This window comes from Etheostoma cragini, chromosome 16 (assembly GCF_013103735.1).
Source record: "Etheostoma cragini isolate CJK2018 chromosome 16, CSU_Ecrag_1.0, whole genome shotgun sequence".
NCBI classification, from domain to species: Eukaryota; Metazoa; Chordata; class Actinopteri; order Perciformes; family Percidae; genus Etheostoma; species Etheostoma cragini.
The window spans coordinates 15,602,159-15,627,321 of NC_048422.1; the positions used below are offsets into that span (position 1 = coordinate 15,602,159).

The 25,163-nt window shown below is 38.4% G+C and overlaps 1 protein-coding gene across 1 annotated transcript in view; it reads right to left on the reverse strand.

The window, feature by feature from the left end:
• Positions 1-3,581: 3,581 nt before the first annotated feature.
• LOC117958903 (astrotactin-2-like) overlaps positions 3,582-25,163 on the reverse strand; it is a 264,011-nt gene continuing 242,429 nt past the window's right edge. Inside the window, exons 20-23 of the mRNA XM_034895621.1 lie at positions 21,915-22,056; positions 8,042-8,142; positions 7,203-7,386; positions 3,582-4,353 (exon numbers count right to left, since the gene is read on the reverse strand). Coding sequence (XP_034751512.1) covers positions 4,116-4,353; positions 7,203-7,386; positions 8,042-8,142; positions 21,915-22,056 — 665 coding nt within the window. The 3' untranslated portion in view covers positions 3,582-4,115. The remainder of the gene's footprint in view (positions 4,354-7,202; positions 7,387-8,041; positions 8,143-21,914; positions 22,057-25,163) is intronic.

Genomic DNA, 25,163 nt, shown 5'->3' on the forward strand with positions numbered 1-25,163 from the left:
CATACTATTCTATGCCTTTTTTCAACATACTATACTGTGAGGTTTTTATGACATTTTTTAACATAAAATACCATGAAGTTTGCCTCACTATAATATGACTGTTTTTGACAAACTATGCCATGATTTTTTGAGACATACTGTACTAGGGCATTTGTCTACAAACTATGCCATGAGTTTTGTTGACTATACTTTGACATTTATGCAACTTTTTTGACGTACAACTTTTTTATGAAATTTATTTTGACCTTCTATACGATGACGTTTTTGGACATGTCTAAAAAAGTCAGGGCTTTGTTCAACATATTATGCTGTGACATTTTTTGACATTCTATAGTATGACTTTTATTGAGTTTTTTCTAAATACTAGACTATGACTTCTTTTGACATACCCTCCTATGACAATTTTCAAAATAATATACTGTGACTTTTATTGACTTTCTTCGACACACTTTACTTTGACGTTTTTCGAAATACTATACTGGGACTCTTTATTGATTTATTTTGACATGCCTATGACTTTTTCATGAATTTCTTCAACTCACTATAACATGACTTTTTAGACATACTATACTAGGACTTTTTCTACATAGTATACTATGACTTTGTCTGACTTTGATAGACTTAGACAGACTATACCATAACATTTTTGAAGCTCTTTTTTACATTTGACTTTTTTCAACATTCTACACTATGACCTTTCTACGCATTCTTTCAACCCACCATAATATGACTGTTTAAGCATACTATATGAGGGATATTTTCAACATACTGTACTATTACATCTTCATAATTCTTTTTGTAACATTCTATATTATGACGTTTTTGTGACTTTTTTCAATTGACTATACTTATATGTTCAACATACTAAACTATGATCTTTTTCCAGCATACTGTACCAAGACATGTTTTGGCATACTGTTAAATGACTATTTTTTGTACAAACTTTGCCAGGACGTTTTTGTTTTTTTATCAACTATACTATGATTTTACTGACTTTTTATTAAATACTATACAATAACATTTTAAACATACAAAATGCTATGACCTTTGTGACATTTTTATATACTGTACCATCATTTTTTTCAAAATACTATACTATGACATTTTCGTGTTCTACAGAGATAGGCTGAGAAGCTCAGTCATTTGTGAGGAGCTTGGTGTAGAACTGCTGCTTCTTCACATTGAAAGGAGCCAGTTGAGGTGGTTTGGGCATCTGTCAAGGATTCCCCCTGGTAGGGAGGTGTTCCAGGCGGGTCCAGCTGGGAGGAGGCCTCGGGGAAGACCCAGGACTAGGTGAGAGATCATATCTCCAACCAGGCCTGGGAACGTCTCGGTATCCCCCAGGCGGAGCTAGTTGATGTGGCGCAGGAAAGGGAAGTTTGGGGTGCCCTGCTGGAGCTGCTGCCCCCGCGGCCCGACATGATTTTACTATGACTTTTAGACACACTATACTATGCCGTTTTCAGGACTTTGTCTGATATATTATGACATTTTTTTGACATGCTACTATGATATTTTTATGACTTTTTTTGACATACTATATTGTGAACTTTTAATTACTTTGTTTGACATACTATACTAAGATGTTTTTGTGATTTCTTTCAATATTCCATACTATGACGTTTTTGACATACTACACTATGACTTTTAGTGACTTTTTGACATCTATACTATGACTTTTTCCAAAATAAACTGTACTTTTGTTGTTTTTGTGACTTTTTTTGACATACAGTACTATACTATTTCTTTTTTCAACATTCTATATTATGACTTTTTCTGACATACTGTACTGTGACGTTTTTTTATCAACTATACTATGACTTCTTTGGCATCCTACACTATTCCGTTTTTATGACTTTTTCAACATAATACACTATGCCATGTTTTGACGTATTACGTTTTTCTGACTTTTTTCAACGTACTATACTTTGACTTTTTACGGCATACTATTGTATGACTTTTCAACATACTATACTATGACCTTTTTGTGACTTTTTGACATATTATACTATGACTTGTTTTTTTTATTTTAAAGATTATTTTATTATTATTTTTTCCCTTATATATAATTATTTATATACTATGTTAGGACTTTTTGTATGCATAAAAGTTTTTATTACATACTATGACATGCCTTTTATATGACAATACAAATGTCATATAAAAGTCATAATAAATTGTTTAGGGCATACAACACTATGACATTTCATAACAAATTTCAATGGCATACTATGCTGTGACATATTATAGGATGTTTGTGGCATTCTATACTTTGTTAGTAAGTACATGAGGAAAACATTTCTGCATGTGTGGTAAACAATTTTGGAGTGCATAATGTTTGTATAGGGTATTTAATGATCCTGCCAATGCCACTGATGTTAAAACAAATGATTCAATATTAATTTAAACATATTTAATAAATTACTGTATCACTCAATTGTGGTGATGAATGAAAAGTGTAATTTAATATACATTTTTAATATTTCACATTCTTCAGAAAAAGACAATCAAAGCCACATGATAATACATTTTTCTTTTTTGTACAATTTAAAATTTACATTATAATAATTTATTATTACAGTTAATATAACATTAGATGTAAATATTGAAAAAGGCATTGTTTATCTTGATTAAAACAATATCCATGGCTTTAAAGATATAACATTGAAATGAAAAATAATAAGATTAAAAGGACCACAGATGATCCCTAAAATCACTGACACTTCCCAATTAAGAGGACAGTACCTCAAGTCATTCTCATAGTTTATTAACTATTCAAAGAACTCAAACTTATTTTCCTATTATTCTGCAATATTGTCTATGAGTGCACATACATGAGCTAACATCAAATTCTCCTGTGAGAGAGGATCTTTTCAAAGATGCATTCAGCATATTCACGTTTGATGTTAAATTTTCAATCACTCATATGACCATATTATTACCATATTGTAACTGTTATTTTAGGGCTAATACTGCTCCTCTTAGAACGTAACTGTTGCCATTATGACAAAAGTCACATTCCACTGATAAAGTGTAACTCATCACTAGATTACAAACTATTTTGTGATCTGACAGAAATCATTAAATCTATCTATAGCATCTGATTTCTTTTTTAGTATCAATACTTGTGTTTAGTCAAATACCAAAACCCAACACATATAAAGCATTTCATTTAAAGACTTCAGTGTGGCAAAAGCATTGCAGTTTTTGTCTTGGGTGCATAATCCACTGTGTTCAGGTCCGTTTCTAGTCTGAGATATAAATGTCCTTGAAATCAGTTAATTTTCCCTCGTATTTTTTGGGGTATTTTAGTATTTAAAAAAGATGATGACAAAAGGATACCTAGATTTATGCACTGAAAGGAGTGCTATATTAAATGTCTATGAATGAATATGATGTTTGAATGTCACCCACTCTGTCTTTGCATAATTTCATCAGGCTAATAGTAGCCGAATGGTCAATCCTGTTACCACAAAAAGCCTTGCTATTTCAATTGAATCTATCAAATGTAATACAAGACTAATTACATAGTTTCTCACTGACTTATTTCACATTCATGAAGAAAAGCTTTATATATTTAAAATTAATGGGTACTTACAAACAAGAAATTGATTTTCAAATGGCTTTAACACATTTCAATTTCCCCTCTCAAATAAAAAGGCATAAGTTATGCTATTGATTTAGTCCTTTTTTCTCTTTTAAGTGTTCCAGGTAAGCTTCAAAGCACCGAAAAGGAACTACAACATTACATTCAAAGTATTTTAGCCAACCAGTTTTTCTCTTGGCTGAATTATATTTTACATTTTCACACTGCAGTTTCTCATTGATATGTGCAATCACTGGCATTTTTAGGTTGAGAAATATGTCCGCTTAAAGTTTTCTTTTCACCCTCTGTCTTATAATAAAAGTAGGCAACACAAAAATATGTTTTTCGGTAGCTTTAACACAATGTCCAGTGAATTCTGAGGTTTTTTGGGCTCTCCTGGTTTTCAAAATCCACCAGTCACTTGAGAGACACCTGCTGCAGAGTGGGGGACGAAGTGCATCAATCATTGATGTCATTTTGCAGTAATAAACAAACAAAAATGCACCATTTCCGTCTACAAATTCCTGTCTCATCGGAGTTTGGTGTTGCTGTATGTGTTACGCTGTACAGAAATGAGCTTCTCCATGCAGGTGGTGCGACTTTCATGTAAAGAGCCATGCCATGTGTTACTAGGTGGTCGGCCCTCTTCACTCCGACAGTAGACATACGCCATGGTGTCGGTGCGGCTCTGGATGTGGGTGCTGCGCAGTAGGGACCGGCAGTAATGGCTAATCCTCTCCACTCTATGTAGTATCAGGTTGGCTTTTCTATAGAAGGACAAAAACAAAAATATCAAAATCATAACACAATTGTAAATTAATCACCATTACATTTCTTTGAAGTTTAAGTTGACATCCAGAGACATGCAGACACAGATGCAGATTACTGTAAAGGCTCTTCTCTCCTGAAAATTGAAGAAATGTTGATAGAAATGATCTATTGATTAAGTAGGTAGTAGGTCAAATATGTACCAGATGATACATTTACATTATTCATGAAAATCATGTCATGAATCACACATGACAGTGTGTGTGTGTGTGTGTGTGTGTGTGTCTGTGTGTTGCTGCCAAAAAAGGAACAAAACTTCCTTTTTGTGTTCATTATTTTATGTTTTGGATGGATGGAAAAGAATGCCACAATTTTACACCGAAGAGGGCATCTTAAAATTGACTGTGCCACTCGATCTGCATGAATATAACCTTGGATTTGCCACTTCACCCACAAAAAGGGGGTTCATTTGGGGCCGCAAAGCCAACAAAGAAATGAAAGAAAGAAATGAATGAATGAAAGAAAGAAAGAAAGAAAGAAAGAAAGAAAGAAAGAAAGAAAACAAAAAAATATGGCATTGTCGTTTGCACCTCATCTGGGCTTTGTGTGTGCAAGCACAGCTTTAATGTTACCAGTATTGAAATAATTGCAATAGTGTCTCTCTTGTCACTCTGACAGGATTGCCAGTCTGGGTCAAAACCACCACATGCAATTTCATTTTGAATTCTCGGGTACAGATTCTGTTGAACACTACACCAAAGCAGCTGTCTAGAGTGAGTGAAACTAAGAATGTTGTCTCAGGTCCAGAATCTGGAACTGCTGTTTCCGACATGAAGGAGCCATATGTCAGGTCGGCTTAATTTAGAGAAGATACCTCACAACACACACAGACGCACAGACACACACACACTATTCCGCACTTGCAAAAGGGAATACACTTACAGTGAAGTAGTAAAAAGCTCATATGGATACTGAAATTAGGAAAACACACAGAAGATGGGCTAAATTCCATTTGTATAAAAAAAACTATGTCTGCTGAGCATCAACATCTGTCTTTAGTTAAGCAGCAGGAGTAGAGACATCCTTTTCACTTATTTGTTAAAAAAAGTGGGGGAATCATTTTCTCATTTCCCTTAAATTCTTACGTCTGAAACAACAGAATACCAAACACGTAACAGAGGGAGGCTTGCAAGCATGTGTGCTATGGACAAATTAAACACAGCCAATGGCATTCAGGATGACAAACAAATAAATTAAACAAAAAACCAGACACCTTTAAAACATTATTTCTGCGTAACCTTTCAGGTTGCAACTAAGGCAACACTAAGTCAGAAATTTGGCTTAACATGATTTAAGCAAGTGAATCCTTAGTTATCGATTTAAGCACACCTCTAAAACACCTCTTCAAGGGAATGCAGCCCAGAACTAAAAAAACATTGAATCAAAGAGACTGATGTGTGGTACTAGAAACAAATGTGTGGTACTAGAAAACATGTATGCAGTATGAGACAATAGTTGCGTAAAAAAAAAAAGCATTAACCATGTATCACAGCATGTCCACAGAACAATATAATTATGAAATGAGCTAGTGTTGAGTTGTAACATCGCTGGTGGACATTTCGGGGCTCCAGGGATTCTCGGCTCCTGGAGGAGTGCTGACTGCGCTTACGTTTCACTTGGCCATTTTGTTACCTTTTAAAAAGCACCACAAATAGTGCCTGCTTGTAAATTACAGGTTGTAAATGAGGCTCAACCCTGCCAACTTCAGGCAGTAAATAATCCATGCTCGCTCATCCAAAAGCCCCCCTTCTTCATAGTTGCCCACACACAAACACATCAGCCGACCACCCCAATCCCCATAATAAGTCCCAATGGCCAACCCGTGCCTCCCACCCCCCTTCACCAATCAGAAAGAAGCATATTCTTCCTAAAAACCAAAGTTACTCCACAATTACTGTATTATTTATGGCTTGAATGGAGTCCTTCCAGGCAGTGGAGTGGCCAAACCAAAACTATGGGCCGTAACTTAAGATCTTGTGTTGCTATCATCAGCGCTGGACCAACTTCCTTGTCAGACTCGCATACATGAATGTTTTTGTTCTATATTTTTTAAGTATTGTTTTCTGCTTGTTCATTCACAGTTTTGTTAGTCATAGAGCTTTCCTTCTTCCAATAATGTCTCAGTCTGTTCACACAGCAAACTATCAATGGGGGTGTCCCTGTTAAGAGAGTCATGGGTGAGCGGATGTTGGGGTAGCATGATGTGGACATGGAGGAACGTTTTAATGAGAAAGGAGGAGGAAATGGAGATTGAAGTTGAGTTAGTGTTAGCTGACTATGAAATTTAGTGTTTGGCTTGGCAGTCAAACACTGTTTTGGCATCACCATGGTAATGCAAATGCAAGTGCGACTGTAACCCCAGAGTTTTCACAGTGACCTTTCCCACTTGCTTTCCAGTAGAAGCACTTTAGACAGTGGGGGAAAAGAAGGGGGACAGGGCAATTGTGTAATGGTGCTTCTGCTTAGAGGGGGTGCAGACAATGCCAAAAGAAATGGTTTAATGGTCTGAATCTGGCAAGACCAGATCATACAGCTTTGGCTTTTGTTATGTAAGAAACCTTAGGGTGACTGTACTTGATCCTAAACAACACAACAACATCATGAAATAAGATTACAAGCACACTTCGATAAATAGTGGCAGACTGAAAAAATAAGGACATGTCTAGAGAAGAAAGCAACTGTTATAAATAGGCATCTTTAAACAACTAGCTGTAAAATTTGAAGTATTTGAAGCATCTTCTAAGCCTAAAAAACAGAGAAAACAGTGTAATTGCTCAGATCTTCTTACCTGGGGCCCAGCTCATCTTCACTCCGCCAGACAAAGTCTCCAAATTTCTCATAGTGGGAATTGTAGTGGTGCTGGACTCTGCATAGCAATGGAGGAGGGATCTCCATCAGTGTGTTGTAGGCCATCTGCTGCTCCTTTCCACTGGTGTAGCCATTGTACAAGTTGTACACCTTGTCTGCGATCTCTGTAAGGGGTAAAGAGACCGACAACAATTTAATAAAGAACTTCTGCGATTTAGTATTACATTTCAATAAGGTTTGGGAACTTGGAAGCTAGAGTCCCTAATATCACCCAAGCCTGAAATACACTCCATCCTACACTTCCCATAATGCAGCTTAACATAGTCTTTCGTCCTGGCAAACCCCACATAATTAGTAAATCGAGTTCCACATGTGCCACTTTACATTTTAACACAGCATGTTTTAATAACCATAATATGTAATCAAGCATACCCACAGTGTCAGGGTAGTTAAGAGTTGTGATCAAAGAGAACTGACATGAATCCTTGTTACTGTAAATTAACTTTTTACTTTTTACTTAGGATAAAACCTAATACTAAATGAAATGATGACAGTTGTATTTTGAATTTACAGTAATCATTTTAAATTTGGGTCTGACTTATTACAATATAATTTGATTTTTTTTTTAAGTTAGATGTAATGTTATGCCAAAAGATTACAAGGTTCCTGGTTGTGTTTTAAAGACATAAACATTTTGCTAATGGACATTGTGTATAAGTAGTCATTTAGGTAAATGTGCTCAAGTGAAAGGATGCAATATATGTGCCAAAGATGGAATTAAAAGAAGTTCAAGAAGGAAAACATCAAAGTTGAGAGCACCTTCAGCTCGGCTGTCATCCACCACTGGACAAGATGTCCGTACTGAGACAAAGCTTGAATCAGAGTGGCTGCCTCGACTATCCACAGCATGGAGAGTAAACCTGGACATGACAGAAAAGCCACAGAAAAAAAGGGTATTATTTGTGACTGACATCCCAAGATCAGGTAAGAAACCAAGGCAGACACAAGAAATCCTCAGAAAAAACAGCTTGCAAGCCATTACCAGTATACCCTTGACCAAAAAAACTTACAACTCCACAAAAGATTGGCATTTTGCATATGCTGACACAGACATACAGTATGTGGATACAACCTTTGAATAGTGGACATTTTACAGGTTTGCAGGTTAATGTGTAATGCTGGTCTTGCTCTATGATATATTTTATCATAACCATACACTAACATCACATACCTTTTCAGAAAATGTGTTGCAAATAAGGTGCCAGGGATTGTGGGATTTAATTATATCTGAAAATGATTTCAGTACTACAGTGGAGGAGATAGGAGTAGAGGGGCATCTGGCGTGACTGAAAGCACTCCAAGGACAAAGTTCCTCTCTCTGAAAATGTCAAGCATCAGATTTTTTGGGATTCTATGACAGAATTTAAGACCAATCAGTACCCTGATAAGATACCTCAGCAAACAGTTCAAGACATTGCAATGGAAGATGAGACACACTGAGAAAATGCAATGCATCTCAAGTAATGCAGGGCCACACTGTTCAGAATGGAAAACAAATGACCTTTACATGTCCTTTAGAAAATGCCATTCTGTGTACTTCTGAATAAGAAAAAGTACAAGGAGTAACTGGTCATATTACATCCCAAAAAAGGATCAAGGGTGGCACAGATTAAGCCATCCATATCCTCGCAGTGGCAAGGAGAAAGAAAGAGAGAGATACAGTAGATAGTTAGCCTTTATTGTCCACTGGAGAAATGTCTTTTTTCAAAGTCTGTACAGGGATTCACCAACATACATACACATACAGTAAACATAGACACCTTTACCCCGAACACAAGAAACAAAAAGCACGAAATAGCACCTTGGAAAGGAAACTCTAGCCTACCAGTGACCCTTCTAACCTATGGGGAGTAGGCCACATTAAGCTAGGTTGACACAGTATTCAGAAATTAATTAAATTAATTTAATTTTAATCTGTTTATTGATCCCCTATGGGGAAATTACAATTACAATTTACACTCTGTGTCCAAACAAACATAGTCCCTGTAATCATATCATACAACAGTGCGATAAAATCCGCATACATTAAGAGAACAAGACACACCAATGGTCCACGTTCATCAGGCAGCTGCTTCATTCCTGATTGTCCTCCACGGAGCCCTCCGTGACCGAATCCAAAGCGTACAACAGGAGGACAGGGCGCAGCACTGTTCACATAGTCCTCAGCATCCTCGGCGGAGGTGAATGCTCTATACTGGGCGCCATCTCTGATCTTCAGTGTTGACGGATAAAGCAGGAAAAATTCCGGTACATGACTACTATTTAATCCATGATCCGATAAAAGGCTCGCTACCGCTTGACAGTGTAGTTGCTGTAATCTTGGGAGAAGAACATTTGACGGCCCTCATTGTCGAGCGATTTCCACGCAGCTTGTGTTCTTTTTTGGGTTATCAATGTGAATTAGGTGGGCTCTCATAATGTCTATCTGAACATCCGCTAGATTCAGGAACCACTTAGGCAGGGACCGCGGGGCGACTGTGGCTCAGTGGTCCAGCGGTTGTCTGCCATCTGGAAGGTTGGGGGTTCAATCCCTGGCCCTGCAGTCCCATGTCGAAGTGTCCTTAAGCAAGACACTGAACCCCAAGTTGCTGCGCATCGGAGTGTGAATGTGTGTGAGTATTAATCTGATGAGCAGGTGGCACCTTGTATGGCAGCCTCGGCCACAGTGTATGAATGTGTGTGAATGGTGAATGTATCCTGTATGATGTAAAAGCGCTTTGAGTAGTCTAAGCTAGCTAAGACTAGAAAAGCGCTATATAAATACAGCACATTTACAGATACTGGGTAGCATTATCACCTTCGAGCCCGTCATTCAGCCCGACGCTGCGGATGTTGCATCTTTGGTTTCTGTTTTCCATATCAGATATATTCCATATATTTGCGTTGCTTTTCACGGTAGGTTTTAGGTTGTTCACAGCCGATCTGATAGAGCCAAGGCTTTCAGTCAGAAATTCTAGCTGGACATGGCAGTTGTCTTGTTGTTGTTGTCAAACCCCACCTGTTGAATTTGAGTAAAGCATGGTTTGAGGTAGCCTTTCTGACTCGCCAGCAATGCCTCTGGAATGGCATCCGTTTCACCGGTGCTGGATTCTTTTCTTGTTTGCCATTCTACTTCAACTAACTTGAACGTGCACAAAGTAGTAAAATACCAAAGTTGGAACCATATAAAACTTGACAAAGTAGGGCCGGGAGCTACACCTTACGCCACCATCTCTGTCCAGCAGATCACGTGACTTGGCTGGAACACTGTTTGTTATGGTTTGTGGTGCAGTTTGTTTTTGTTGCCATTTGTGGAGCCTGGGGTGTCTACAGGGACCGCATTTATTTCAGTGTGTTCTTTTTAAATGATTTAATTTATTATTTCAGGGTAAAACAGTACGCGTAAAAAAGACAGATTTTAGCCCAATAAATAATCTGTAGTCCATTGTGTGTTCAGGGGACAGGCAGCTAGTGGATAGTGAGGAGATGTTTGCTGTATGTGACAAAAAATGGTGTAGCCTAAAAAAACACGTGACATCGCTTAGAGCACCTTAGTTATGCAATAATGCAGTTGTGGTGAAGATTGTTTTTTGAGTGAAGTATAAATAAAAAAGATCACATTCACTATTTTTCTTTCTGCAGGGGAAGTTTGGAAAAGTGAATTTAGTATTGAGAAATGTTTGTAACTCGTTATGAAAAACTGTAAGCTTTCAACAGTATTTCCACAGAGTTACCACTGTAAAAACAACACAATGACAACAAGGAAACCACAAAACACAGTGAGACACAATGAACAACTGAGATGGCATTCCAATGCTAAATACTTTGAGAAATACATGAAAATAAAGACATTAGGATATTATTGTTTTCACAAAACTTTCTTTTCTTCCTGAACCCGATTGCCTGTTGTTTTATGTTATTTCTTTTGAGAGCTGTCCCAATGCTGTCAAATGATTGTTTTGTTTGTAACATGACCTGTTTGAACATTGCTCACATAGTTTGTCTGGTCTTGCTATTGAACAGGGTGGATGCGGTATTCCCCAAGAACCTCAGAAAAGACGCATGGGCCTCACTGGCTCCTCTGCCCAGCAAAACAATGCTGGCATGTAACAGTCACACTGTTTAAATTATGTGGCCACATAACGTGCAGATGGATACAATGAGGTAGGAAAAGGGAGGGCAGCAGGAGGAAGACAACGAGGCGGGAGTTTTATCAAGGCAATTTGTTGAAAGTTTTGTTTGGGACCCAGGATGTGAGCTTGCCAGCCTTTTATTGCCGTTTGTGGTTGTTTAAATGGTTGGCATCAATGACAGGTACTGTTCCCCTTTCTACCGCCCCTACAGCAATTACAAGATTGTTATGTACAGGAATCAAGCCTTTTCTGCCAGGAGATTAAGCCTCTCAGAGAGTCAACTTTGGTGTTCTGCTTTTTGTTTGGGTAAATGAGGGATAACGTGCTCATTGTGCATGAAAAATTTGACATTTTACAGGAAATATGAGAAACTTTACAAGTTTTGGATCACAGTTAGGAACCTCGGCCAGGGGGTCTTTTATACTGGTAGTCCTTTACTGTTATCTTATTCATAGACACAGATAGTAGCAAAAAAAGGGCTGCTTGATGGACAGAGTGCGCTGTCTGAGCTAAGTACAGGCACTCAGTGATGATAAAGATCCAGAAAGAACAAGGGAACCAGCCACGTTCTGGCCTGCCACTAGAGTGTCAAATCATCAAGTAGGCCTAACAGAATTGGCAAGACACACAGAACTGTCCTGGCCACCCACCCACACACACACACACACACACACACACACACACACACACACACACACACACACACACACACACACACACACATACACACACACACACACACACACACACACACACACACAGGTATATGGTTTTATTTGTCTCTCTATTTTTTTATCTACATTGTTGATAAAAGCCCTGTCTATCCCTTTCTTATGGTGGACATTTTAGGACGTCCTCAGCCATCAGAGTCAAGTCTCAGACATCAGATGAAAAGGCGTCCGGCATCAGGTTAAAATAGCATCAGATCTCAAGAAAAACAGCCTCAGGTCTCAGGCAAAAAGGCATCAGGACTCAGGAAACAGCCTCACGGTGGTAATCCATTTGTCCATGTGATGCTTCCGTCACTTCTGCCTTTGAAAAAATGCTACGCGTCAGAAAGCTTGCTAATGTCCATCATTATGCAAATTAATCCATTGAACGTGATTTAACTATCCTGTATAAGTCTACGAAAATCTTTCAAACTGACCTTTGTTGATCTGAAATTAAGACAGATTCAACAACTGAACGGCCTATTTCTCGCTTAAATTGTTTTCAAAATATGTTTCAGTGAACTATTTCTGTAAAACATGACATCGTATTCAGTCCGAGCCGCCATGACAGTGGTTTAAAATTCTGGAGCAGCCAGACCCACATGACATGTTTGTCCAATCAGCTGCAAGTCTGGGATGTGGAGTATCAACCATGGATGTATGACGTTTCGACACCACACTACTACGATGGCCCTGAAGGCCAAATCACAACAGAAAATAGAAAAACGCAAGAGGAAATCATAAAACACAACAGCAAATAGAAAAACGCAACAGCAAATCCTAAAACACAAGGGCAAATAAGGAAAACCTTTCAACAAATCATTAAACAGAACAGCAAATAGGAAAACAAAACGGCAAATAGAAAAACCAAAACTGGTAATTGGTTCAAAATAGGCACTATTCCGTGTTTTTTTTCCTTTCTTAAAATATCTTCATTTTAAAAGACAGACAGTTAATGCCGTTTAGTTTAATTACTTGTTGAAATGTTTTCATTTTTGCTGCTGTGTTTTTCTATTTGCCGTTGTGCTTTATGATTTGTTGAATTGTTTTCATATTTGCTGTGGTGTTTTCCTATTTGCTGTTTTGTTTTTCTATTTGCCGTTGTACTTGATGTTTTTTTGCAGTTTTTTCTGTTTTGCTGATTTGCTGTTGCCACCGTACACTTCAGTTGTGTTGCAAAAATGGATCAGCAAAGTCAGATAAAAGAGTCTCAGACCCAACAGCCTGGAGGTCACAGTCTGACTGCTATAAAGCTACCCGGAAGGTCCATTTTTACACGAACCACGAGTTGTTCAGACAGCAGGAAGTTAAACAACAAAACTATCCAGTCAATTTACTAAATCCCCCAATATCGTTTATGTCTGCTTTACAACACCAAAGAAAGACGCTCCCGGTGTGGGTGAGCGGCGGAGGACGGAAACAAACCAGAACGCAGCCAGAAGGGAGCACAGACGCGCCCAGTGAAGAATCGGAGTCAGGTTGTTTTGTCTGAGGCTGTTTGGTCTAAGGCCGTTTTCTCTGAGGCTGTTTCCTGAGACCTGATGCCATTTTGCCTGACAAATGAGACTTGAGGATGTGTTTTATAAGATCCGACACTATTTAACCTGACACCTGACACCTTTTCGTCTGAGACCTGACTCTGATGGCTGAGGATGTCCTAAAAAGCATACCGTACTCCCTCTAAGTCCTTGTCTCTAGCATCTATTCCAAGGCTGTCTGGCTGCACATGGCTTCTCTCGAAGCGGCTTAGTTTTGTCTCTGTGCCATAGCTTTGAAAGCTCAGCAAACAATGAAGTGGACAAATGGAAGATTAATGTTTGTGTAAATTAACAATGTTGCCATTAAAGTAACCATTGCCCTCTAATTTAATGAGACAGTGGAGAGATGGCTGAACAAGGGATGACAAGACAGAAAGCTCAGACAGACAGACCGAGCAAGAGAGGAGGAATGAGAGAAAGTGAGAGTGAGAGAGGATCAATTAGGGCAGTATTTTTGGCATGCTGAGAGAAGCTAGGGCAGTAGGGGATGCCTTTTCCATGACATCAGCGTTTGGATACACATCAGTTGAGCCAGTCCACAAATCCTTTAAAGCCACATAGAATCATTTCAGCTTACAGTATCTTATGACTTATAGTCCAAATGAATGTAATGATGACAACACCCCATTAAGAGTCATTCAACAGATTTAGATGTATGCACCAGATATTTCTGGAAACTGAGATATTTCAAGAGAATTGACTATACTTTGGACGGCATTTCACAAAATCACAACTGGATTATCGTGTGAGGTGACCAGGTAACAGGAAGTGCTGCCATCATTGCCCTTTTTTAAGCTATTAATACCTTTGAAATAATACAATGCCCACACTTGAAATATATTTCCAGTTTTCCAGAGTACATGCCTTTTTTCTATAAAACTGTACATCTGCCCACTTAGTGGTCTCAGGCAAACACTGTTTTTTGTGCTACTTTCCAATAATACCAACAGTGAATAGGCCACCAATCTCAAACAATTGTATTTAGATTGTGTAGCTAACATTTAGCACCACTCATACAACCACTTTATATTAGCTCAGTCCTCTTTGCTGTTGCTCCCTTTTGTCTTTCAATCCACTAGCTGGTTTTAAGTTCTGCAAACTTACAGATCTCTGTCAAAATCTATCAATCTAGCCCCGTCCTCCTCCTGCTGCTTCTGCGGGGAGAGCCAACTCTTCGGATTCTGTCACTCACGCCATGGAGGAGGATCATGACTGAAACAACTGCTAACATGGACCGTTGGTTTGTTTTGTTCTCTTAATGTGTCTTAGCTTTATCACACTGCTGTCTGATGTGATTACAGAGACTGTGTTTCTGAGTGCTATGTCAACCTTGCTTAATATGGCCTATTCTCCATAGGTTAGCTGAGCCAGTCTTAGGCTAGCGTTTCCTCTCCAAGGTATTTTGTGCTTTTTGTTTCTTGTTTCTGTTGACGGAAAATGTGTTTATTCTGATTTTAATTTAGTGTGGAACCAGTTGCTGTTGCAATCAGGTATTTATGGGCTAGTGTTCCATTTTTGCTCCCCCGTATCCATATTGAAACAGACCTATTTTGGATGTATGATGTTTCCCCCCCTTCTCTTCCTTCTGTATCAATGTCTTGTCTACTGTTGATCTGTGTTTTTCTTGTTTTGTGTAACGAGGGACTTAACTTTGGATACACTGTTGTTTGGATTTAACAAAGTGAAAGGCAGTAGCAATATCCACATACTTTTCACTTAAACACAGCTTTTTTAATAATGGTTAGTCTTTCATTTTTGGTTTGGAAATGTGGTGGACTGAATATTCAAAACCGAGCCAGCACTCTGGGCTTACTAAAAAAGAGAAATGTTGGTCTAAATCTGCACTTCTTCATTGAAACCACTCTGCCCGGAACTTAACAATCTCTGATAAAATCCCCATTGTTAAGCAGTTAAATATTTAGGCATTGAGGTACTTCCCTGCTAAAACCAGATTATTAAGCATAACTATTGTGTGCCCTGATCAACGTTTTGAAAGACATGGAAAAATGGGTGAGTCTTCCCATGTTGATCCAAGCCCGCATCTCATTGGTTTAATTAATGTTTTACCCAGGATTCATTTTGTGAGCTCTATGCTACCTCTCTCCCCTCCTGCTGGCTATTGGCATAAATTATAATCAGCAGTATCTAAATTCGTCTGGAAAGGCAAGTGGCCGCGACTTAAGATGTCTACTCTACAGAGGAGGAAAGAGGAAGGTGGCCTCTCAATTTCCAACTTGCAACAATATTTCAGGTCATTTTTATAGAGGCCCCTCCTCACTTGGTTTAATCTAGATACATCAGTTTGCATACCTTAGAAAATGCCATGACAGAGCCTTGGTCACTTCATAACAGTGACAACTAAGCATTGGCAGTATCTTACCTTTTATCAAGACTTGGAGATTACCTGAAACATACTGCCGTGTTGCTTGTTAACTGTTACACTTTTTCCACATTATATATTCAATAATACAGCACTCCTGATTGGTGGGAGGCCGATAACGCATGCAGAACACATTCAACCTACCACGTTCCTCCTATTTCTCTTACCTGCAGTTAAGGTCGGCACTTAAGGCATACGGTGTCCCTTGGCAGAGGCCTTTGCCCATTCATCTTATTCAGAAGTTATTTACTGTGCAGCCTAAAAAACGTGGTATGGTATCTAGGCTTAATCAGGTCTTGGTTGTATCTGGCTGGTTGTATCGATACCCAGGCCTGGGATTGCCCAGGCCTGGGTATCGATCTCGACTGGCATGATGTTTGGTCTAGCATTCCAGAAGTATCTCGCAATCCAGACCATCAGCAGATTCCCAACACAAAATTTAATTCATAGGACATATCTCACACCCGTGAAAATGCATCACGTGAAAATAATTAAAAGCCCTTTATGCAATTTCTGCCAAGTTGAAGCACAAGGCCCTTATCTTCTGGGAGTTCTGGGAGTGCTCTCCCGTTGGTCAGTTCTGTAACAGTTTTACATAGCCTTGTTAAATGTTACTGTGCCTGTTACTATTAAGTTCTTGATTCTGAATAACCTGTCAGCCTTCCAGCTCTCTGGGACTCAGAAACGTGCTGTTTTTGAAGGACTTACGGCTGCAAAGAGGATGAATGCGAACCGTTGGAAAACGACATTTAACCTGTCTATCCGCACGTGGACCCTTTCCTACCTGGATGTGGTCTATTTGGAACTGTCCACGGCGTGGATAAATAGTGCCCCAGTGAAGACTCGGACACATGGTGGTGACTCTGTGAGATCTAATTTGCGCAGGTGTTTTGGTCCCTTGTCTTGTGGCTGTGCCTTCTGCGTGTGTTGTTTTGTCTCCCTCCTTACCGTCTTTCCTCTGTGTAATTATTATTTGTAAAAATGTTGGTATATACTATTACGTTTTTGTTGGCCCTGGGATGCATTCTCGTTTCAGTTTGTTATTTGTAATTGTCACTGTTTACTTCTTAAATATGTTAATGAAAAAATATATATATCTAACAATCTACATGTATATCACACAGTTTGATACAGCTTTGGTCAGTTTTCAAATGAAATCTTTCAATTCTTGGAGCAGCACAAACAAAGTTCCATCACCTCAACTAGTATAATAAGTCAAACCAATGGGGCATAAAAACTGAACTGATCCTTAACCATTAATTTTAATGGTCCTTAACCATTATGGTCCTTAACCATTATTAATGATCCTTAACCATTAATTTGCCATGACCACAATCTTTCTCCAACCACAACAAAGTAAATGTAGTTGCCTAATAGTCACTACAGTAACTGGCCTAACAGTCATTAGCAGGAAGCCTGGTCCCCTAGTTAACTGTTGAGTCATCTAATGTAATCACAACATTCCTGATCTGGTTCTGCTCAAGAACCAGGAACTCACAATCAATTCAATTAATTTGGCATGAGGATTTGCTGAGTAACTACCACCTGAGCCATCCTTTTAAAAAAGATAGTTACTGCATACATGCAAGTTCATACATCATGTCCTGCTGTTTAAAATGAGAAAAATAGTTTGCTGATACAATGCTGAGGAAGACTGATGCATGTTTTGGCTTAAGACTGATTGACATTGGCTTATGCCAAGCAATACAAAATAAAACAAGCAGGAGATGGTTCTCAACTGGCAAAAGACTGCTGGCTCACCAATAACACAAAGGAACAAATTTAAAAAAAACATAGCCAGAAGTAAGGCTTGCAAAACCATGTAAAGGATGACAAAAGAATTCAGACAAACTGTTTGTCTGGAGACACTGCTTTAAATAGTCTAGACCAATTGAAAGCAGCCGTGGAGTAATCAGGAAGATGCAGGTCAGCTAGAACTGAGACAATTCAGAGAAGATTCAGGGCCTGTCAAAAAGCACAAGATCAATCTAAAGATCTATTTACTGCTGTTTAAATCTATAAAACAGCAGTTTTTATTACAGCAACTATTGGCTTTTTGAACTAAATGTAAATTGGCTTGTTACTAGAGGTCTCCCAGTTTCGGACTTCTTCAGCGGGCGGCTGTGGCTCAGTGGTAGAGCGGTTGCCTGCCAATTGGAAGGTTGGTGGTTCGATCCCCGCCCCTGCAGTCATTGTCGAAGTGTCCTTGGGCAATACACTGAACCCCGAGTTACCCCCGATGCTGCGCATCGGAGTGTGAATGTGTGTGAATGTTTATCTGATGAGCAGGTGGCACCTTGTACGGCAGCCCTGGCCACAGTGAATGAATGTGTGTGAATGGTGAATGTTTCCTGTAGATGTAAAAGCGCTTTGAGCAGTTGTTAAGGCTGGAAAAGCACTATATAAATACAGCACATTTACTTCTTCTGACTGCTTTCTCTTGTGTATATCTTGTTTTTTGTATTCATTGCTGTACTTGTCTGTATGTATTTGTCCTTGTCTGCTGTCTAACAGCTAAGTTGGCCCACAGAGACATATACCGCTTTACTCTACTCTACAACCATGAAGACACCAACTTGATTGACTCACTCACCTGTCTGGATGCACAAAGTCACTACTAACATAAAAGTGTGTGGTTAATGAATGGTGCTGATAGTCTGATAGTCCAACAAGTATTGTCATGCAGCCTGATGATCTCTGGAGAATTCTAACAGTTGATTTAGACTTAAGTCTAACACAAAACGCTGTTACATTGAATCATGTATATTAGTGTTCACTACTGAAATGAGGTGTGTGACCTTTCACAAAGCAAAGAGCTATAGTCTGCAGGGGAAGGTTAGGGCCATATCAGCCTCGGTAATGATCAAGTGTAAAGACAATACCAGTAGAGGTCTTATCATGCTCTTGATTTAGACAAGCAGAGTTGGCTGCAAGCAGATGGGCCCTCAGACGTAATTCCGACGTAGATTCTTCTCTTATCAGAGAAAAACAACACTGTGGAGACTGCCGAAACAAAGATAAGACTGTTACAAAGTTTGAATTTTGGCTCCTGATGCAGGTTTATGTTAGTGGTGACTTCTTCAGATTAAAATAATAGTTATTCCTCCACTATTCTTCTTTCAGTGTTAAACATGTAGGAAACTCAAAATCATGATTTCTTTTAACTAAAGAGATGGTAATTGTTTTGTTGGCATTGCCATCAGCTTCTAGAAATGTCATCAATGACGCTTACTGTTTCTTTTATTTGGTATATTTTACCATATTTATTCCTTGTTTAAATGCGTATGAACAGTTGTGATCTCTGCTCTTTCTTGGGTGCTTCTTTTTATGTGAAATTGACAATCTAATTAGTTTGTGACCACACACTTTAATGTTAATGTTAGATTGATTTATAAAACATGGCACATATTTTACTGTTATGTGTCATGGAGACATCACTGTTAAATAGCTTGTTGGCATTGCTACATTAATCCACCAATCACCTTTGCTCTGGTGTAAATACACATACACACCCACACAAACATACAGCAATATAAAGGCCTTATTTTAGCATTTAATGTAGTTTTGCTGCTCTGTTAGTGTTTGACACCAACTAACTAAACTTTCCTGTAGGTCACCTGTTAGAGTAAATGTAGTGAGGGTACTTTGCTGTATTTTCATCTAAAGTTATTAAAGCTCCTCTGGCTCAATCATAAAGCAGGGGCGTATTAAACTGTTGCAACTTTCAAGTTTTTGTAACTTTGCTTAGTACAGCACATATATCGACATATAGATTGGGGGAAACATAATTCTAGATCAGGTTTTCTATAGCTTTAAATCCTGGCTGCTTATTTTAGAGGAGTAATGTTAAGGTTCCCAGAACAAACCAAGGCCACCAAATAGCAAGCGTGTTAAAGACACTAAACAAAACCTGAGAAAAGTCAAAACCTGAGAACATAGTTCATGTGTCCAATGACAGCCACAACAACATCTGGGTCCTGCCGGGTTCATTCATTATTGCTGCTCTAGCAACTTTGTTTCAAGATGTAGAAGTCAAGTGGTGCTCATGGGAAATGCAAATCACAGCAACACCCAGTGGAATAAAAAAGAAAAAAAAACTTGTCTGCCTCAATTTGAAGCTAAATATATTTCTATTCTGAAATGTGCCTTTAAATAGCTTGCTGTTAACCGATGATGCTGTTAAGCAATTCTATGAAACAGTTCAGTAATTAATTAAAACATATTCTTTTAATTGTTGTTAACAAAGTTTCAGATACACGCTGGATCAGCACTATGATCATTTAGAGGTTGCAGTTTATGGTGTTACTTCACTGAAATGCACTATGTTGTGTTGTGCTTCTTGTTTCTTCATGTATGCAAATTATATGAACTAAATATAAGAAACAGATTTTTATGTAATGCATTCCAGTACATCACCACACCACCATGCAGTTAATTTAAAAATGACATGATGTCTTATTCATAAGACCAACACTAATGGCAGATGGAGTAATCCCATTCACCAACAAATGACAATCAGCAAATAGACTTGGCTTCCCATGTCACACACTGTCAAAGTTTGAGTCACTGATGTGTCAGGGTGATAGCTATGATAGCATTTAAAGGCAAGGTCTATCTGTTAGTTGAATGCCCCCTAAAATCTACAAAGAGTGATCAATTTGTTCTTTGAGTTTAACACATATTGTCTCTTAACAGAGATCCTTCTGTATTGACTAAAACAGTGTTCTGATCTGACCAAAGAGAACATAAAAAGATTGGAAGCATCCACCACTTCCACCACGTTGAGACTAAGTGTAATTCCCTGGTTAACTCAATCCAGCTGTTGTAGGTAACACAATTCACCCCCTGAAACAAAATAACACTTGCAGTGGGAATTGTCGTCACCCAAGGGAGGATGTGGTATTGCTGATATTGCCCAGTCATTCTTCTTTGGGAAAGATGCAGACATAGCCACAACATAATGTTTAATGAAAGGTCTTTATATGGTAATGGGAAACACTGAACTCATAAAAATGTGGTCAGAAAAACAATTAGGTCAATTGGGTTGCAATAAATTGCAAGCCGAGAACCAAGAGCAATGTCCCACAATACTGTAGGTGAGTCGGGACAGGATTGTGCTGCCTTGGTGAAGTAATGCTCTCTCTGATTACTTTCTAGTTGTAATAATACAAAATGTTTAGAAAAAGAAAAAATGGAGCACACAAGTTGATCAAAAATGGGAACCCCCACCTTTTTCTGCCAGTTCTTAGACACGTTCTCAAACTTCAATATGACACTAATGTATAAGGTGTATTAACCATGCCTGCCAAAACATATCGAGAGCCTTTAGATTTAGTAAAATTTCCTCCACCCATCTCCGGTTGCTGCATGCCATGATGGCCTTTGGCTACACCTACAACAGCTGCCTTAAAAAAAATTGGTTTTGATATAACTACAAAGTTTATCATGGATTTCAGGCGACTCTGGAAAGAGAGGTAGTCCGACCCCTATCCAGGCGTTTCATTCTAGTTCTGTGAAGAGTGAATACAGGTCCATCCTCCTAGCATTTACCTGAAAAGTGTCCTGGCTCGAGGATGGAGCCCTGGTTTCCCTGCTCAGGATGAGGATGCTGTTTTTTGTAGATGCTGACTATATAGACAATTGGAAGTCTTAGTCTAGCCCCTTACTTGGTACCGACATACCTTGGTAGACCCAGCTTCACAGCACAGCTCACAGGGTCCCACAACCCCCAACTTTCCAAACTTCAGACATGTGCAAGAACGTTGAAGCTACAGTATGTCTGCATTAACTACAACACTATTTATGACTCATGCTTATTGATACAGTGAACGAATAAATCATCTGTTATTCAACTGACTTGGAAGACTTGGCAAAGGGCATCAGCAGACTTACTTGTAAAGACTGTCGGGTTCCAGGCACTTGAAGACCACCGAGTATAGCATAGAGTGAGAATGGTCTCCAGCTCTCTTCCCGGCAACAACACAGGATGAACCCAGACCAGCAAACAGATCATCCACCATGCTCAGAACTTCACCTAGTAGAGAGATGAAATTGAAGTAAAAAAGAAAGAAAGAATAAAATTAAGAAAGCGAGAAACCCTTCAAAAAATCTTACAAAAAGGGCACTTTGACAAAGTTTTTTGTACTGTTTCACCATCTGTCATACTTTTTGCCAAAAAATAGGGAAAAAAGTCAAACGTAGCTTTCAACATTATCTTTCATCTATTGTTCTTAGTTAAACAAAACAACACCACATGTTTTGGTTCCACCACATGTATTAACAAAGGAAAAACAATGGTGCACAACATGAAGTTAGTCATGAATGAATTTCTACATTAAGGAAAGCTCTTTCCTTATCAAAGATTGTGCCAGTAGACTCTGATGTTGTTAGTTTCACCTCTGGGGTCCGGAGGGAGCCATTTCACCAGCACCAAGCCTGAGGCTAAATTAAATATGACTTTTTACTGGCAGCAGACCATACACACTACATTACAGAACTGTAAGAAAACAGGATTTCTTTATTTAATGGGCACATGGTACTGTTACAATGATATCTCTCTGAGCACCCTGGCGTCTCACAAAACACTACTTCACAAGTTGTGAAATATCTTTCATGTCAGCTTACGGGAAAGGCGAGCGACGCACACTTGTTCCTTTGGATACACACATATACACGATGCCAGTTTCCAGTACTCATGGGGGTGATGGAAAAAAGAGGGAGCTGTCAAAATAGTTTAAAAGCTCTCAAATGGTTGGATTTCCAACTATTTCTACAAGAGGTAAAGGGCAGCTTAGTTTTAGCTTATGATACAGGGGCCAACTTATAAACCCAGAGAGTAAGTCTGACTGGTAGGGCACAAGGGGATGGTAAGAAAAGGTTGCAGAAGAGAGGAAAAAGAACTGCATGAATGAATGATTTGACCTTTTTACAGAAAGCGCTCTGTGTATAGGAGGTTTCCCCAAACACATTCCTGCACTGTTACAGGGTGGCTCTTTCAAAAGTCTTACCTTTTTAAAACATTATTTTGATGTTGGAACCTGCTTAAAACTGCAAAAGAAATAATCAATATCAATATCAGTATGTTTAAATAAACAGATTTAGTGTTTTTTGTTGAAATGTTGGACCAATCCCTCATGGAGTATGTTTGTGCTTTACAGTTCAACTTCCCAAGTCTTTTACATTTTAGGATAAGCAAATTACATCAGTCCAAACTTTCATACCTTATTATTTTAACTGTCTCAAACACCAAGACCACCTGCATACAGTGTTTAAATGTGTTGAGCTAATCTTTGGGTACAAATGAAAACTATTTCTTAAACAGAGAGGTCTTTTTGGTTTGTCAACAGGACATGAAGAAGACAGATGTTTTATATTATGTCCAATTTCAGTAAAAATTAGGACAATATTAGAACATAGCCTATTAACAAACTAATTACATAAAATTAGCTGAATTGAAGGTGAAGGCTAGATTTATTTCAAAGGTGATATTAGATCCAGCGTTTCCCATCAGATTTAATTGTCCAAGCACTGCACACATACATATTTTATTTATCTGGATGTTCCTGACACCCAATATGGCTCCACTAAACCGAAAACGGGTACAATTCCTTAATTCAGTATCTTATAGCTTGGTGCATGGGCAACCTGGCTCAGTGTTTGTATTTAGATCAACTTTATTAGTCACTTAGTGCCAACTGAACTGATTCAGAAATCAGAAGTTTTGTGCTATGTTCACTATCCTAATAACTTTAAAAAAATAATTTGGTTAAACAATAAATTGTTCTTAGCAGACCATTCAATCTCTCTCAGAAATAATTGGTAATGTTCAATTTAAAAATGACTGTTGACCTGATTTGGCCTTAATTTGTAGTGCCTTTCTAGTCTTTCCCCCCACCTTTTATTGCAAACAACTTCGAGAGGAGTGTCAATTGAAAGCCAGATTTCGGCCACTTGATAAAGAATAAAGGTATAAAAGACCGCTCCAAATACAGAGTAGAGTAGAAAAAGGTACAGAATGAAGAAAAACTAGGCCAAGAGAGAAAGAGAAACAATGAGAGAGAAATGGAAAAAGGACATTGTGTTCTCTTATGTTCTATGACTTTAGATGTGGTCATGGAGAAAAATAATGATTTCAATGGATGTTTTGATAGTCAGAATAAATCAAGGAGCTGGTGCGTGACTACAGTACAGGTCAGGAGCAACTACTTGTGTTTTAGTAGCAGTGAGTTGATGTATGTGATTATAAAATAATCCGATTTACAAAACACAAATGGCAGACAGACTCATACTTGTGTAGCATAGAGAGTGGGGCTATATTCCAATGACTGTAACTTTTTTTGCTGGGTCACAAGTTAATATTCTACAGGCCAATTAAAAATGTAGCCTGTAGACTAATAAACAAACACATATGTTGACAGAACAGTGAACACGTCTCCAAGAGGAGAACAAGAACAAAAACAGGAAGAAAAAGGAAAGAAGGGTAGAAAAAAAGCGATGCATTCTGCCTGCATGGCCAGCTCAAGGTGAAACTGTATTCAAAAGTCTTTCCATTTTTTACATGTGGCATATCTATTAACACAACCTAATTGGACCTCTACCTGAGCATTGCATAATTACACGGGTGATAGGTGAAAGAGGCAAGTGGAAAGTGTCAGTGTTTTGATGAAACACAACGGAAAGCAAACCTAGATAGGTTGCAAAATTTGTCTTACAGTGAATTTAGACAGCCTGACTTACACTACAACAACAACACAAGCAAATATGTTTTCTGTTGTGACTGTAGTTAAAACATTTTTTAGCTAAATTGTATTTATTTAACCCTACCCATAAATGATGACCAGGGATGTGACAAAGATGTAAGAATAATAATGATAATTACTGAGTCTTTAATTTCATCTTTACATTTTTTTTATCAGTTTGGGTCCAAACCAAACTTGACATGGCTATTTTAGGGTTGTAACAATACACCAATCCCAGGGTTCGGTTTGTATCAAGATGTTTGACCCATGATTCGATACAAACCTTGATTCTTTTTTTACAACTTGTTTCTACCACATGGCATTGTTTTGTCATTGATTACATCCCACTTTGCAACACAGTTGTACAACAGATAACTTATTTATCAATATTGAATGATTTCAA